Source organism: Scardinius erythrophthalmus, assembly GCF_964197995.2.
Source record: "Scardinius erythrophthalmus genome assembly, chromosome: 11".
Classification (NCBI taxonomy): Eukaryota; Metazoa; Chordata; class Actinopteri; order Cypriniformes; family Leuciscidae; genus Scardinius; species Scardinius erythrophthalmus.
The window spans coordinates 9,127,725-9,143,470 of record NC_138231.1 but is presented as its reverse complement, the minus strand read 5'-3'; the positions used below and the strand labels follow the sequence as shown (position 1 = coordinate 9,143,470).

The 15,746-nt window shown below is 36.1% G+C and overlaps 4 protein-coding genes across 7 annotated transcripts; all 4 read right to left on the bottom strand.

Moving 5' to 3' along the window:
- Window positions 1–403: 403 nt before the first annotated feature.
- gja12.1 (gap junction protein, alpha 12.1) lies at window positions 404–4,018 on the bottom strand. 3 transcript variants are annotated; one of them, XM_081379498.1, is made up of 3 exons: window positions 3,910–4,018; window positions 3,359–3,424; window positions 404–2,612 (listed from the first exon to the last, which is right to left on the bottom strand). In XM_081379498.1, exon 3 carries the CDS (start codon window positions 2,578–2,580, stop codon window positions 1,819–1,821), a length of 762 nt encoding a protein of 253 aa, XP_081235624.1. In that variant the 5' UTR covers window positions 2,581–2,612; window positions 3,359–3,424; window positions 3,910–4,018; the 3' UTR covers window positions 404–1,818. The 3 variants fall into 3 exon arrangements, with proteins under 3 accessions (XP_081235624.1, XP_081235625.1, XP_081235626.1); XM_081379499.1 differs by having other exon boundaries at window positions 3,918–3,976; XM_081379500.1 differs by lacking the exon at window positions 3,359–3,424 and having other exon boundaries at window positions 410–2,612; window positions 3,910–3,976.
- A 2,228-nt stretch (window positions 4,019–6,246) lies between these two features.
- Window positions 6,247–8,323, bottom strand: gja13.1 (gap junction protein alpha 13.1). Its single transcript, XM_081379495.1, has 2 exons — window positions 8,271–8,323; window positions 6,247–7,537 (listed from the first exon to the last, which is right to left on the bottom strand). The coding sequence occupies exon 2, from the start codon at window positions 7,513–7,515 to the stop codon at window positions 6,661–6,663; it is 855 nt and encodes a 284-aa protein (XP_081235621.1). The 5' UTR covers window positions 7,516–7,537; window positions 8,271–8,323; the 3' UTR covers window positions 6,247–6,660.
- A 927-nt stretch (window positions 8,324–9,250) lies between these two features.
- Window positions 9,251–12,874, bottom strand: gja11 (gap junction protein, alpha 11). The gene is made up of 2 exons (XM_081379494.1): window positions 11,228–12,874; window positions 9,251–10,474 (listed from the first exon to the last, which is right to left on the bottom strand). The coding sequence occupies exon 2, from the start codon at window positions 10,452–10,454 to the stop codon at window positions 9,567–9,569; it is 888 nt and encodes a 295-aa protein (XP_081235620.1). The 5' UTR covers window positions 10,455–10,474; window positions 11,228–12,874; the 3' UTR covers window positions 9,251–9,566.
- On the bottom strand, window positions 12,058–15,706 carry hsdl1 (hydroxysteroid dehydrogenase like 1). Of its 2 annotated transcripts, XM_081379493.1 has the most exons (5): window positions 15,398–15,684; window positions 15,263–15,303; window positions 13,347–13,792; window positions 13,036–13,254; window positions 12,164–12,936 (listed from the first exon to the last, which is right to left on the bottom strand). In XM_081379493.1, the coding sequence occupies exons 1-5, from the start codon at window positions 15,430–15,432 to the stop codon at window positions 12,865–12,867; spliced, it is 813 nt and encodes a 270-aa protein (XP_081235619.1). In that variant the 5' UTR covers window positions 15,433–15,684; the 3' UTR covers window positions 12,164–12,864. The 2 variants fall into 2 exon arrangements, with proteins under 2 accessions (XP_081235618.1, XP_081235619.1); XM_081379492.1 differs by having other exon boundaries at window positions 12,058–12,936; window positions 15,263–15,706.
- Window positions 15,707–15,746: the final 40 nt, after the last annotated feature.

The following is a 15,746-nucleotide window of genomic DNA, read 5'->3' as shown; positions in this document are numbered from 1 at the left end:
ACATCAGCCTATTATTTTAGCAGTAGCTTAACACACAGTTCAGGGATTATTATGAACATAACTATTGTGAATATGTCATGTGTGCAAATAAAAATACACATAAAAACAACAGCAAAAATAGTGTGTTGTTTATAAGATGCAAAATGAATGGTTATTTCTAAATATTACGAGTGATGGTGTCCAATGTTAACTAGAAAAAAAATGTTGGCTAGCATTGCTGTTATGTCTTTTCATCACAGGGGGGCGTGTGAAGAGCACAAATCATCAGTGCATTTGAAAATCAGGACAATTATATACCAATACATGAAATAACACTTCTGACAGAATAATATAATATTAAATTGCCGTGAAAAGCAACTAATGCACTTATAAAACAAACAAATTAACACATTTCCGTTTTTTTCAATTATTCCATTTTTATTATAAAAAAAATCTATTTCATTTAAACATTTAAAAAATAAAAATAAAATATGAAACTAGGTTGAGATCACCATACAATTTAAAAGGATACTCGACCACATTCGTTAATAGTCACATATCGCATTGTATTTGTTTATTTGTATGTAGGCTGTGCTTCAAGTAATTCCCATTAAGATTTACATATAGCCTAGTTCACCCAAAAATAAAAGGTCGTCTCAACACTGCATGGTTCTCTTCTTCCATAAACCACTAAAGGAGATAAGGCAAGTAAAAAGACAAGTGAAACAACCAAGTTTGACGCGTCAGAAACGGACATATCTGAATATTTGTGAGATAAAAACGTAAAATATGCGCACATTCAAATTGCAATTAGATTCCAGCAGCACGTGAGACATATGGACTACTTCTATGATATCTTTATCGTGCTTTTTTGTTATTTTTGGGGTCATGGAGGTTTGGGTGAGTAGCTAAATTTGGGTGAGTAGCTAAATTATGCTAATTGATATGTTTAGATGCTCCTTTTAAGGGATAGTTCACCCAAAAAATGAAAAAAATGAGATTATTTACTCACCCTCAAGTTGTTCCAAACCTGTAGATGAGTTTCTTTCATCTGTTGGCCACAAAAGAAGATATTTTAAAGAATGTTGGTAACCAAACAGTTGACGGTAGCCATTGACTTCCATAGTAGGACAAAATAGTACTACTATGGGTACCTTCAACTGTCTGGTTATCGACATTCTTTAAATATCTTATTTTGTGTTCAACAGAAGAAAGAAACATACAGGTTTGGAACATCACGAGGGCGAGTAAATGATGACAAAATTGTCATTTTTGGTAAACTATCTCTTTCATTCTTTTCTGATTTAATGAAACTCTAACATTTCCCAATAGCTTCCCCACACTAGCTGAGCAATACTTTAATTTATCAAGAAAAAACATAGGCTCGTTACATTACTCACAGTTTTTATTTTCCACATTTTACTGGTTACTCTCATAGAGTTCCACGTGGTTTGATTTAACCAAATGGGGAGAGAAGAAAGTATTTAGAAAATTATGAAACTGCAGTTTGTAACATAAACTATTATCTAAGTGTAACGTAAGTTTATGACAATTCCGTTGTGAGACCAAGTAGAGCATCACAAAAATGTAATAAAATGAGATAAGTGATAGATCATAGACAAGTCATTACCTTAACAAAGGTTAGAAGTTATATATAGTCCATATAAAATTACTTTAAATAGCATGCACCAACATTCATTCTTGTGCAAACATTAAATACATATACTCATTTCACAGCAAAACAAAAACTGTGCAAAACAAATTGATCACAAAATGACATTAATTGTAATACTCATTTATCTATGTACAAGCTTACAACACCAAACAATCTTTTCACCCTTAAGTTTTGCTAGACTTTGAAGTTCCTGTGATGTGCACCTTGGATCCATTTAAATCTTTCGAGAATGCAGACACCTGTGTGCCACGATGTCTCTTTGACCTGCGGCATATCAGGTAGAACATCTCAATCACGTTCAGAAGCAGAGAGATACACGCCACCACCAGCATAAAGATGATAAAGATGGTTTTCTCTGTGGGACGAGACATGTAACACTCGACCGTATGAGGGCAAGGCGATTGGGAGCATTCTATCTTAGGGATCATTATGAAACCGTAAATATAATACTGGCCTACAATAAACGCAGCCTCCAGCAAGATCTTAACAAACAGGCTGGCTAGGTAACTACCTAACAACTGGCCCTTGATTATAACTTTGCCATAATCGTCGGTGTATTTGAGTTGCTTGATGCCTTGCTTTTCAGCATGGCTTTCAATCTGCTGTTTCAGTTTCTTTTCTTTGTGGAGGACATGCAGAACGTGGCCGAAGTACAGAAGCGTTGGCGTGGACACAAAGATGATCTGAAGTACCCAGAAGCGAACGTGGGAGATTGGAAAGGTGTGATCGTAGCAAACGTTCGTACAACCCGGTTGCTTAGTGTTGCAGATCATTTTTGATTGTTCATCGCTCCACACCTTTTCGGCCCCGGCCCCGAGAACCATGATCCTGAAGACAAAGAGGACAGTGAGCCACACCTTCCCTACGACAGTGGAGTGAGACTGCACTTTGTCCAGCAGCTTGGAGAGAAAGCCCCACTCTCCCATGCTTGTGCCTAGTTTCTTCTCTGCCTGGAAAACTAGGGGAGAAAGACAGCATTTTTGAGTGGTTTTGACCTGCCTAAAATGCTGAAAACAATCTCATTATTTACTCAACATCATGTCTTTCAAAACCCATATGCTATTATTTTTCAGCGAACACACATAAGTAGAAATTTTAAAAGAATCATTGCATTGCTCATAGAGCAGCGGCTAGAGAGAAAGAAAAAAAAGTCTAATTTATGGACTATATTCCAAGACTCCAGTACTATACTAACTTTGAGGGAGGAACAGAGTAAACATTTTTGTCATTATTCATTGATAATGTTAAAATAATGCATGAAATACTTCATACATAATACAATATTTACAGCTGTGAAAAACTATTGTGCTTAGAAAACAGAGAAAAAATGGATTACATTTTTAAAATTATATTTAAAAAAAATATATAAAAATTGTTGTATATATTTTTTATGTAAAAAAAAATTAAACATTATTATTATTTTATCTATGTGCTTCAAGTATTCAAAATGAAAGGTCATCTCCCTGCATGGTTTTCTTTCTTCCATAGGTCAAATAATTGTAGTCATTATTCAATGATAATGTTGAATACACATCGCATGACTTATGTTACTAAAAAACAATTGCTTGCATCAATAATGTCAACACGACATATCTGCATGTGGGCAACGCCAACGTGTAATTTTCGGCAGAAGGGTAAGATTATTAGAGAATAAGTAAACGATTATGTATACAAAAAAGAGAGAAATACACTTAACCACAATACCTTTGTGAACTGTGACAACAATTCAATGTTCAGAAGAAAAGAGCGTCCAATGTGCAGCGTTAAAATCTGATTAAAACAAAATATAATTTAAAAATATGAATTTGAAATGAACATAATTACATTTACTTAGTAAGGAATTGAGTTATTATTATTATGACCAAAACACAACATTGATTGCTGTCTGTATTATATCCTAAAGACACTGTATTTTTGAAAACAAGCAATTCTAGGCATTACATTTGTGGTTTAATGACAAAAAGGGAATATGTAACTAATTAGCAAACAAATCTTTCAACATGCAGTCTTCAAGATACTCAACAATGTTTTAACAATGTGAAAGACTGACTTTTCCAATCTAGCATTCAGTTCGAAACAGTGAATGGTTAACATTCAGCAATCACCAAAATACTTCTGTATATCAGTACAAAATAATATTATTTGATTATAGTCAGTTTTGTGTTTAGAATCCTGAAGGGAGCTTAACAATACATAATATCACATAGAAATTAGCAAACAGAGCCATACAAAAATGTAAAATATGAAAAACTTACATTTCTACCTGTGACAACTTGCGTCTCAGTCCGGTGCTGATTGACTATTGCTCAATGTTGAAATGCCATGTGTCAGGTGTAAAGATTGAACTTCAGTGCACTTGATTTCGCAATTTTTTCCTTTTTTTTTCTTTTGGGATGTCACCTTCCTCTTGACGTCTGATTAAAGTTCCATTGCCATATTTGGGATTACATGATAAAATTGAGCCCAAAGTTAATTATTAATCATGTTAGAATCTAGGATAAGTACATACACACGAAACAATATCTCTGTACCTTTGTATTCTCACATACTCATACTCGCATAAATACACATGCAATGCAGTTCACACACGTTTGGCACGGTATATTGATTTGGCATCAGTGTGATTCATAACATTGCAGGAATTTCTGAACACAACTAATACTGGGAAGTAAAACCACTTTTTAATGTTTCACCATGAGAGAAGAGAGCCGAATAAAAAGTATCTTGGCATCCACCACAGGAGGAGCTTTTATAACATAATGAATCCTTGAGTTTTATTCTTTATTAAAACTCTTTATTATTGCTTTATCCTTGAGATGATTTCATCATCTGAGCTGTAGTTATTCTATGCTATAGTCAGTAATAAGAATAGTGATAAAAATCAGCAGCGTGGCCATTTTTGAGATATGCGAGAACAACATACATCAACATAAAGATAATACAAATGCAACTTGCAGTGCAATGCAAAGAGGAATAGTGGAGCAAAAATCAATTACATTTTTTAAATAAATGTAATAAATTAATCAAATTAAAATTTTATAAAACTATATAAAATGCTTTCATAATTGTAATATTTTAACATACTGTGCGGGCCAAAAATATTGCTACAAAATGTCTTTATTTGTTTAAATTTTTTTTTTTACTGATTTTAGGAAACTACTTGATAATTCTGAATCTTATTCCTTGAATAAACAATAATGCAAATATAAAATATGCAATTATTGATTTAAAATAAATACATGTTATAATCATTCTCTAACACTTTACTATGTCTTTAAAACATTTACCCTTAAATGCATGAATGTCTCGCCAATCATTATTACATATTCGGGTCTTAAGTGACCCGGGTCTATATCTAACACAGATGGCTCTCTACTTGTTGCATTAATACACAACTCTCCTGATATTAGAGTACTAATTACAGAAGAATAAAATAAAGCATATTTTGTTACCTTTTGGAACTTGGAAGGGTTCATTTTGAGCATAAGTTTTATACAATCATCACTGTCCTCTTCAGAGCTCCTTTCCAAGTACATTCAACATCTGGCTCATATTTGCGATCTCAAACATATTCTCAAAACTATCATTTTCAGCATCTTCAAAATCAATATTTTGATCGCTGACAGCTTCTTCACCAAAACCACCATTAAGTGACAGTGACAGTAATATTTTATTGCTTTCAGTACTTGCTATGCAGTAAATAGCTGAGCCATTTTAAGTTTTGCTGATGATACTTCCTATTGTTTTGTTTTCTGCCTGCGGTAACTATGAGTGAAACGTCACTTCATCATTGTGTATCAGACATTGCCACCTTGTAGAATAACGGTGAATTGCACTTATTCAGTTATCAAAGATTCTTTATTGTTGTGCAGAAAAAATACACTGTTACACACCTCGGGTCGTTAGCAACCCTATACAATTTTTTACAACAGTCATTCTTTTATAATTGTATTATTTTGTTCTTTTTATGTTGTTTATAATGAATCGATTGAGGAATACTGAGAAGGTTGATGTCTAACTTAAACAAGTAATAAAAACTCGGTGAGTGTTTTAGCGCAATTTTCTCACCTCATGGGATCACAACACTAAGAGATAGTAAATCTTTTCCTGGATTTTTTTTGTGCGTTCCCGAGATTAGACCTTCCTTAACATAATGCCGAAAACCCGAAGTCTCTAGGTGGTCTGGTTGAGGAGTAGATTGAAGTGCAAGATTGGTGCGCACAGACAGAACAGAAATCATGAGTTAACAAGCGCAATTTTGTCCGGTGGAAAATTGCGCTAAAAAATGTATGAGGACAAGGGTAGTAAATGATGTCCCTTGTCTAAAGACTTGAGGTATGCGTTTAAGGGTTAAAACATGCTATGTCTTTAGGGTAAAGAACAATTAATAATATGATGAATTAATATAATTAATCAGATATTAGCAATTAAGGACATATAGCCTGATTTGTGATTAGAATGATGACTTTTATTTATTATTTTTAAATAAATCCATTGCCACTTCATGAAACTGCATTCATTCTGTGCTTTTGTGAATGAGTGTTTTTACTGGATTATAGATATATTGTGAAATAAGAAACTTCGGTTGTTTTAAAAGTTTTATTTTAAACAAGGATATTGTTTACACATCACTATAGATTTGTCTGTTTTGTAACGGGAAATGTGGCCAATGGAAATGACAACATCAGACAAACAAGACGTGGACACCAGTGCTTAAGTCACCTATACTGACTCTTAAAAATATTTACACACATTATATACAATAGTATAACAATAAGCAGTTACCATAGTCAAAACTATCCAGGCCAAACATGTATTATGCACAAAATAATCATAAAATAATTAAATAACACAATCTATTTTTTAGAGTATACCATAATATACTTTCTTTCTCAAGTGTGTAAAATACTGGACAATCAGTTAAGGGCTTTGGAAATGGAGCTGTATAGATGTTTCTCTTAAAACTAGGCAGATTTGTTACATTTCTGAGATCCAAAAGTCCAAATCTAATGGTCTTCCATCAATTGTTTTTCTTCTTTCGCCCCATCCAGGCTTCCTCCAAGACTCTGACCGCTCTCATACTGCTTGTTCATTTTGTTTTGCCTCAGAGCGTCTTCCGAGGTCATCTGCCAGGAAGATGACAAACTGGCGGGGTTTCTTGGCGAAGTGATGTGATGTGAGCGTTTCTTGCATCCCACCCTGGTGCACAGCAGGTAAAACACCTCTATGACATTCAGTAGCAGAGACACACAGGCTACCACTAGCATAAAGATGATAAAGATAGTCTTCTCTGTGGGACGGGACATGAAACATTCTACGGTGTAAGGACAAGGAGATTGGGAACATGTAAACTTGGCGATCATAATAAAGCCATATAAATAATACTGTCCAACGATGAACGCAATCTCGAGGATGATTTTAAAAAACAACTGGGTCAGATAGCTGCCGAGCAGGTTTCCTTTAATCTTGACATGGCCAGTTTCATCTGTGTATTTGGGTGACTTCAACTTGTGGCCCTCGCCAATTCTTTTTATCTTCTCCCTGAGTTTTTTCTCTTGGTGAATGACCTGCACCGCATGGCCGAGGTACACCAAAGTTGGAGTGGACACAAATATGATCTGCAAGACCCAGAAGCGGATGTGCGAGATGGGGAACTGCCAGTCGTAGCACACGTTCTCACAACCGGGTTGCAACGTGTTGCAAACCAAACTAGATTGTTCGTCACCCCAAACGCTCTCCGCCGCCGCTCCCAGGACCAGGATCCTGAAGATGAAAAGGACGCTCATCCATATTTTGCCGATGACGGTGGAGTGAGACTGTACTTTGTCTAATAACGCTGAGAGAAATCCCCAGTCTCCCATGTTTGCTGATGCTCAGACTTTCCTACAAAAAAAGACATGAGAAAGGGTAGGAAAACCGATGAATTACAAAGTCCACTTTAGGTTTAACTTAATCAATAAGCCTTTAAATGAGGCTTCATTAATGGAATACTCTTAATAGATGAATATACTTAATAATTAATAAGTCCTTCAAACAAGTTTAGTTATTGTGCTTAGATTTGCACATGTAGAAAAGTAAAACGAGAAGAATATTATAATGGTTCAAAAAAGAGGTGTTATTAATAAATGTTACATTTTATAAAACCAAATGAAATGCATTAATAATTGTAATACTTTAAATGGTGCAAGCAAAAAAATGAATAAGAAATATTGATTCAAAATGTACAGTGGTGTTCACAGGAAACAACTTGATAATTCTGAATCTTATTCATTGAATAAACATCTGTGGCTACCGGTAAATATAAAATACGCAAATGTTGATTTTAAAGAAATACATGTTAAAATTATTCTCTACATTTTTACTATGTATGTTAAACATTTACTGTCTTAAAACATAATATGGATTTAAGGTAAAGAACAATTACTAAGATAATTAATTAGATATTAGTAATAAGCACTTTGCCTGACAACAGCCAGCATATAATTCATTTTATTTAATATATTCTTAAATGTTCTCTTTTTTCATCACAAGGCAAACATCTTTCATATTTGTGACCTGAAACAATGTATACATGAACAGAAGCATACAAACAATGTAATATTGATTTCACACTTACCTTTAGCGAGTTGCACCTCTTCCTTTTAGAAACTAAGCCGCATACCAAGTGATAGCCGACAATAGTTGAACCTTGATTTTTGGGCTTTACTAAGATTGCGTAATGGCTGTAAGTGTCCTACTGTCACGTTGTCCAACAGTTAGCAATGACAAGAACTAGATTTTAAATGCAGATACACAGGAGTGTCACATTAATGATTAAAAGGCTCTAACAATGATATGTACAACACTTAAGTGCCTGACCCACACATACCTAATATTATGTCTTATATTTAATAATACCAATCATTCATTATATGTGTGTGTATGTGTGTGTGTGTGTGTGTATATATATATATATATACACACACACACATGTAATGAAAAACTGGAAAAACTTGAGGTCTCGAATTTTAAATACCTACAGTAGGCACAATTATTGATAAGAAACTTAATTTTGAAAGTAACGTAGAGTACATCCATAAAAAGGCAAGACAACGTCTGGGTCTTCTTAGGAAACGGAGGAATTTTAACGTTAGCACGCACACTTTTACTATGGTATATAGATCAATGATTAAAAGTATTCTTCAATATAATATTGTTTCATGGTACGGTAATCTAACAGTTAAACAGAAGAACAAACTTTCACAAATAATTAATCAAATCACTGGACACAAACAACACCCACTTCAGGGCTTATTGATTGTTTTAGGGGAAAAAATGGCAATTGTGATTTTTAAAGATCATACTCACCCCCTTCATTCTACTTTTGAAATGCTCCCATCTGGGCATAGACTCAAAAAAATGATTTGGCCAGAAGAAACATATATATAAATGTATCATGGTTTACAAAAAAACATTAAGTGAGCACCAAATCAGTACATTTAATTTATGAAGGATCATGCGACACTGAAGACTGGAGTGTTAAATTATAATAATAGGTCACAATACTGTTTTACTGTATGTTTGGTCAAATAAATGCAGCCTTGGTGAGCATAAGATGAGCTTTCAAAAACAATTTTAATAAATCTTACTGACCCCGAAATAAACAGAACAGAAATAACTGAAACACAAAAACAGAGTTTACATCACACTGTTTTGCTTGTATTGAACCTTTCTACAAAGTACAATTTCAGACATAAATGACAGAAAAACAAAAATAGAAATTTCAGCAATACATTATTGATTCGTTAAACAGAGAGAGAGGGTCAAAGTGTGCTTGGAGTTGGGGGGTCTTGACCATGCACGAGTTAGTTGGATCAGTGGATGTTTGCTCAAGTTGACCGTGTGAAAGACTTTGTGTGCAGAGGCTTGCTGATTAGATATGGACCTCTTGCATGTCAGCACTATGGTTCTCTGAAACCACACTCTTGGTTGCCTCATTGCCAAGCTCCCTCCTCTGAAGCTCCAGCTCATAGTTCACCCAGTTCTGGATCCCCTGATCTGCATTTTTGATGTCCTTCCTGTTCACAGCCGGGGTCACGGTGTAGTCCTTTCTACGGCTGAGACACTCATTGATCTTCTTGGTGCACAGATATAGGATCTCAATCACATTCAGGAGTAAAGAGACACAGGCCACCACCAGCATGAACCAAATGAAGATGCTTTTCTCAGTGGGCCTCGATAAGAAGCAGTCCACCTTGTGAGGACACGGAAAACGGGCACAGACATATTGGGCGTGAAGGGTGAAGCCATAAAGATAGTACTGGCCCAAGATGAAACCCACCTCCAGAAGTATCTTACATAGCAAGCTCAGAATGTAGCTTCTCAAGAGACGCCCCCGAATGTTGACCTTCCCATTGTCCCTGCTGTACTTGGGAAATTTGTAGCCTTTCTTGAGGAACAGATTGATTTGCTCATTCTGAAGATCTTTCATCATCATTTTTCTCACTTTCTTCTCGACGTGTATGACGTGGACGACGTGGCCCAGGTAGGCCAGAGTAGGTGTGGACACAGAGATGATCTGCAGTACCCAGAAGCGGATGTGCGAGATGGGGAAGGCATGGTCGTAGCACACATTTTCGCACCCCGGCTGCTCGGTGTTGCAGATGAAGTCCGACTGCTCGTCGCCCCACACTCTCTCTGCACCAGCACCCAGGACTAGAATCCTAAACACAAACAGGACGGTGAGCCAGATTTTCCCCACCACCGTTGAGTGTGTCTGCACTCTATCCAGCAGTCTTCCTAGGAAGTCCCACTCACCCATCTTTAATGTTAATCGAATTCCTGAAAGAAAAAACATTATTAATTGGATGTTCGGCAGCAATTAATGTGCAAACATGCCCATAATTTGATTCCGCATATTTTATACAAGCACTGTTGATGGGATTGTCAAGTCAGGAGACAAACCAGGTTCTTTTACAAAACATACACAGGAACCAAGGTTTTTGCCCTAAAAACCCAAAACATTGATAACGACAATGGTAATACATCTTCAACTCAGCTTGTCGCTTTTTTATAATCATAGAATGACATTTTCATTATTTGCCTGCTCAGGGATATAACACTTACATTTCAGATCACATTACTTATATATATTTTTTAGAGGCTTTATTTTTGTAACATTTAACTGAAGTATGTAATTTATTTCTGTGATGGAAAAGCTGAATTTTTAGCAGCCATTTGTCCAGTTTCAAGTATCATATCTTCAGATATCATTCCAATATGCTGTTTTGGTGCTCGTGAAACATTATTATTATTATTATTATCAATGTAGAAAACAGTTGTGCTGCTTACTATTTTTGTGGAAACCGTGATACTTTTTTCACGATTCTTCGATGAATAGAAAGTTCAAAAGAACAGCATATATTTGAAATAAAACTATTTTGTAGCATTATACTGTAAATGTATTTTCTTAAAAAAAAAAAACAACCTTACCGACATTACCGATTTATACCGGTAGTATAAATAGAGAGAATCATGAACAAGCATATAAATGACATAGATCGATAAATACAAATAATTAATCTTTTCACTTACCAAATTTAAGAAGACTGAGAAGAAGGCTCAATCGCTCAGTGAGGACTCGAGGGAAATGTGTGTTGCAGGATTTCTCAAAGCCATCCACTTCCTATCGAAGAGGCAGCTTTTGAACCAAAACAAAGATTGTCACATTATCTGTGTGTAAATTCCAACTTTCAGCCTTGACGTCTGGAATAGGAACATTTAGCTAGAATATTAGTTGTTCAGTTGTGTTTCTCATGCAAGATTATACGCCATAACATTACTATAATATCCCTTCATTTATGTATCATACTTTAGTTCTGGCTGGGCCCTGTTGTATAACTCTTAATAATGAGGTTATTTCTGCACTTGCTGTCTGAATAGCAAAACAGTTGTTTTCAAACAGGTTTCCTAAACTTCTTCCATTGGTCAGATAAACAGATAGTCCCACCCCCAAACTTATAACATGTTGAGCCAATGTTTCCATGGCATAGTAAACTGGGAAAAGTATTTTTGGAACAAAAAACTACACATTTCACCTTAAAGGATGAAATAAGTATCATTCATACTTAAGTATTATTCAATATATAAGTCATTAACTCTTGACCCTAATTCCGTCTATTTTTGAAATAATTCTATTCTCCAACTCCATGCAGACTTCTGTTTTGACTTCCCTGGAGGAATCCAGTGTTGAAAAAAACATCCAAAGTATGGTACGGTTGTTGTTTTCTACTTCTGTTAGTGTTAATGCAAGTGAGATAAAGTGAGCAATGTGCATTATGTGTTCTTGGCAGACACAACATTTGAGCTTGTCAGCTCATTCAGAGATAATACTGTGTCAGCATGACTGGAGTTTATACAATGGAGAAAATATATCAATTTAATTTTGAATATTGAAAATCAAACAATTTCAAACAGTCTTTCACTAAACGCCCACTAAATTAATTAAATAAAATAATAAAACAGTTTTTTATAGACATTGAGGATATTTATTGATAATTTCACTGTTGAAACAGCTAAATGAGATACACTGCAATAACCAAACACTGGCTACACAATGGTACAATGAAGATCTATCAATGCTGAGTATAGCCAGTATACTCAAAAACACCTGGAATAAAAATAAATAAATAATTTACAAAACCTTTTTTTTTTTATATATTGCTATGATTTTTGCAAAATGCACAAGGATGGGATTTTTTTAAAGGGATAGATCACCCAAACATTTTGTCAGAATTTACTCATCAAGTTGTTCCCAAACAGTTGACGGCACCCACTGACATCCATAGTAGGAAAAAAATAATTCCTATGGAGGTCAGCGGGTGCTGTTATGTGTTCAACCGAAGAAAGAAACTCGTACAGTTTTGGAACACCATGAGGGTGAGTAAATGATGACAACATTTTCATTTTTTGGTGAACTATCCCTTTAAGTCAAAATGCAATAGTGCAAAAGCATTATAGAATTGTCATCATAATCCAACCATTCAAACCACTTAGAAAAAGTTTTTTTTTTTTGCAAACAGAGGCATTTCTTTTAGAACTGTTAAAGGAACAGTAGTTGATTTTAAGTTTCAACACTTGAATCACTCATTTTGTTCTAAGATTGGTCAAAGTATACTCTGCAACATCCATTTGAAAAATCAGGCCTTTCACATGGAGGGGAAACATCCCTGTCAGGTGGCCCTTGTGAACACACGTGATCCCAGAATCCATACCCACTCTGGCATGCACTGCACCAGTCCAAACTAGAGAAAAAGTGAAACAGAAAGGCAAAGAAACACTAAATATAATGCACATGTTCCCTAAAAGAGGAAACTCACTGTCTACAGTGACTTAAAATGTACCTGTATGGTGTGAGGCCAGTATCCTGTGGTTCTGTGAGAGATGCCCAGAGTTAAAAGAGCATTCCTGGCATACACTTGTGGGCTTGGCACCAGCCAGCCAGCAGAACCGTAACCATCAGATCTTTGAGATGCAACTCTAAAAGGCAGCAAACTCTGCACGAAGACTCCTCGATTACCATATTCATAGTGCAGAGAGCGACTGAAGTTATCGAAAAAGGCCTGTGGGGAATTGAAAACGCAGCTGAATCATAAGACAAAGTAAAACACCATATATTTGGTTGGAAAATTGGTACACAAACAGACAAACTGACCGTGGATGCAGAGAGAGGAGCCTTTCTAGGAGTCGGACGCAAGCAGCGCCCAGCAGAAATGTTGACCACTGCTCCTTTTCCCCTCTCCACCATAGCAGGCAGTGCCAAGCGGGTGACAAGAGTGGCAGCAACTACATTTCTATTAATAGTGTCCCACACTGCAGATTCAGAGAGGTCCGTAAAGTCTTGAGAGGTGTCCAGAGACCCGTCCAGACTGTTAATGATGAATCCAATATCTTTCCCGGCGATGGCATCTCTTATAGGTCTGCAGGCCGTGGACCCCTGACTGAAATCAGCTTCAATCCAAATGGCCTCTACCCCGTGAGCGTCTGAGATGGCTTTGGCAGTGTCAGCTACATTACTGATGTCATTACTGATCAGAATCACAGAAATGCCATGCCTGGCCAGTTCCTCTGCATATGCTTTTGCTATTTCCTCTGAAGCTCCTATGAAAAAGTTGTCCATGTAAGTTAGGTAATTATCTGTAAAATATCAGTATGCTATTGAAGCTTCTTTCCAATACGGAATTACGGAATAAAAAAAGGTAGGCTAATTGCGTATTTTTATCTTACAATTCTGACTTTTTTCTTGCAATTGCTAGTTTATATCTCACATTTCTGACTGTCATTCACATAATTCTTGGTTATAAACTCACAATTGTGAGTTAACATAGCAATTCTGACTTTTCCCCCCCAGAATTCTAAAAACTTTTTATGCATTTTGGCCGATCATTTACATGACAACAGCGTTTTGGGGTCCGGTGCAAGTTTTTGAAAACAATAACGTTATCGTCCCCGTGTAACTACAAAAACAGGAATCTGTGAAAACGATGACGCCATGCTCATGCATATTACATGTTCAGTCTATAGGCGTGTTAGCCTGGAAATCCAGACCTAAATCTGAAAGATTAATGGTCTGGCATCAACTAATGAAAATCGGCCAGCTCGAGGGGCGGCACCAAGCATGCATTTGAAAATCTCACTGCACGCAATTAGATAACACTATGACCAATCACAACAATAAATCCCATGCACTAGGCTACCAGCGAAGCTAACTGGTAGATTATACTCTTATCGTATCCGGTCGGCAAAACAGCAAAAACGCCCTTCTTGCAAAGGAAGTCTAACTTGTTCAGTGTAGCGGCCAAAGCCGTCTCAAACAACTGGTATTCATCCATAGCCATCTTGCAATGTTTACTAATGACTGTGATGTCGTCACCTGTTTAGCCTCTGGCCCGCCTATATCAGATAACCCGATGTGATTGGTGCAGCTCAGATCGAGGGGCATATTTAATGAGCAGCATTACTCGACACCAGAGTAACTCGCTGAGCAAATTCAACTTGTGCTATCGCGAGAACTCCGTATTACCAGGGTATAGGCGTGTAGTGTTTCTTTACAAAGTGACATCGCCAACTTCTGGCCTGTTAAGCGTTTTATAAAACGCTATAGTCTATACGACTATAGTCGTTTTCGCAGATCCGTTTCAACGGGGAACGTTTTGACAACGTTGTCATCTGTATAAAGTAAATGCTTTCCTGTTTTTAGTACATTGTTGTCGTGTAAACGTACCCTGAGTTTACATCAAGCAAAATGTTTTTTTTTTGTTTTTGTTTGTTTATGCCACTGAATTAAAAAATAAAAGATAATTGACTTTTCATTGATCTCACAATTCTGACTTTTGTCTTCGCAATTGCGATTTATATCTCATAATTATGACTTTTTTAATCAGAATTGAGAGAATTGTTCAACTTTTGAGATCAACTTACAGATAAAAAAAGTAAGAACTGTAAGATAAAAAGTCGCAATTACTTTTTTAAAATCTATTTATTTATTATTCCGTGTCGGAAAAAAGTTTTCATATTATGCAGTATTATTACATATATCAAGGTTCAATGCATAAATTAGATAAAACCTACCACATATGACAGCCCATTGTCCATATTGCTGACTAAGATCTCTATGGCAGACAAGACGAGGAATAAAATGAAGCCTTATCAAACTATAGGAGTCCCTCATAAATATAACAGCCTTGCTGACTGTGTAACACGCACCCACGAGCGCCAGCGTTTCCACATAACAGCTGCATGATCTGGCAATTTCTCTATACAAAAGCTGGAAGCTGTCAACAGCGGCCATTAAAAGCTGAAATCTCTACAACTGTTCACTCTAAATTAGCTGCCAATGGAAAAATAATAATCTTTTATATTCAGTGATTTAGTCTGCACTCAACAAGCCTGACTATATTAGTTAATACAAGCACTATTTCACCAGATTCTCCTCTTCAGTCTCGTCACATCATCATGTGTATCAGGAAACCCGGAACATTAAAAAGTCACGTGATATACTCCCATCACGTGATCAACTCTGGCGTCTTCAGCCAGTGTCAAATAAACACATGAA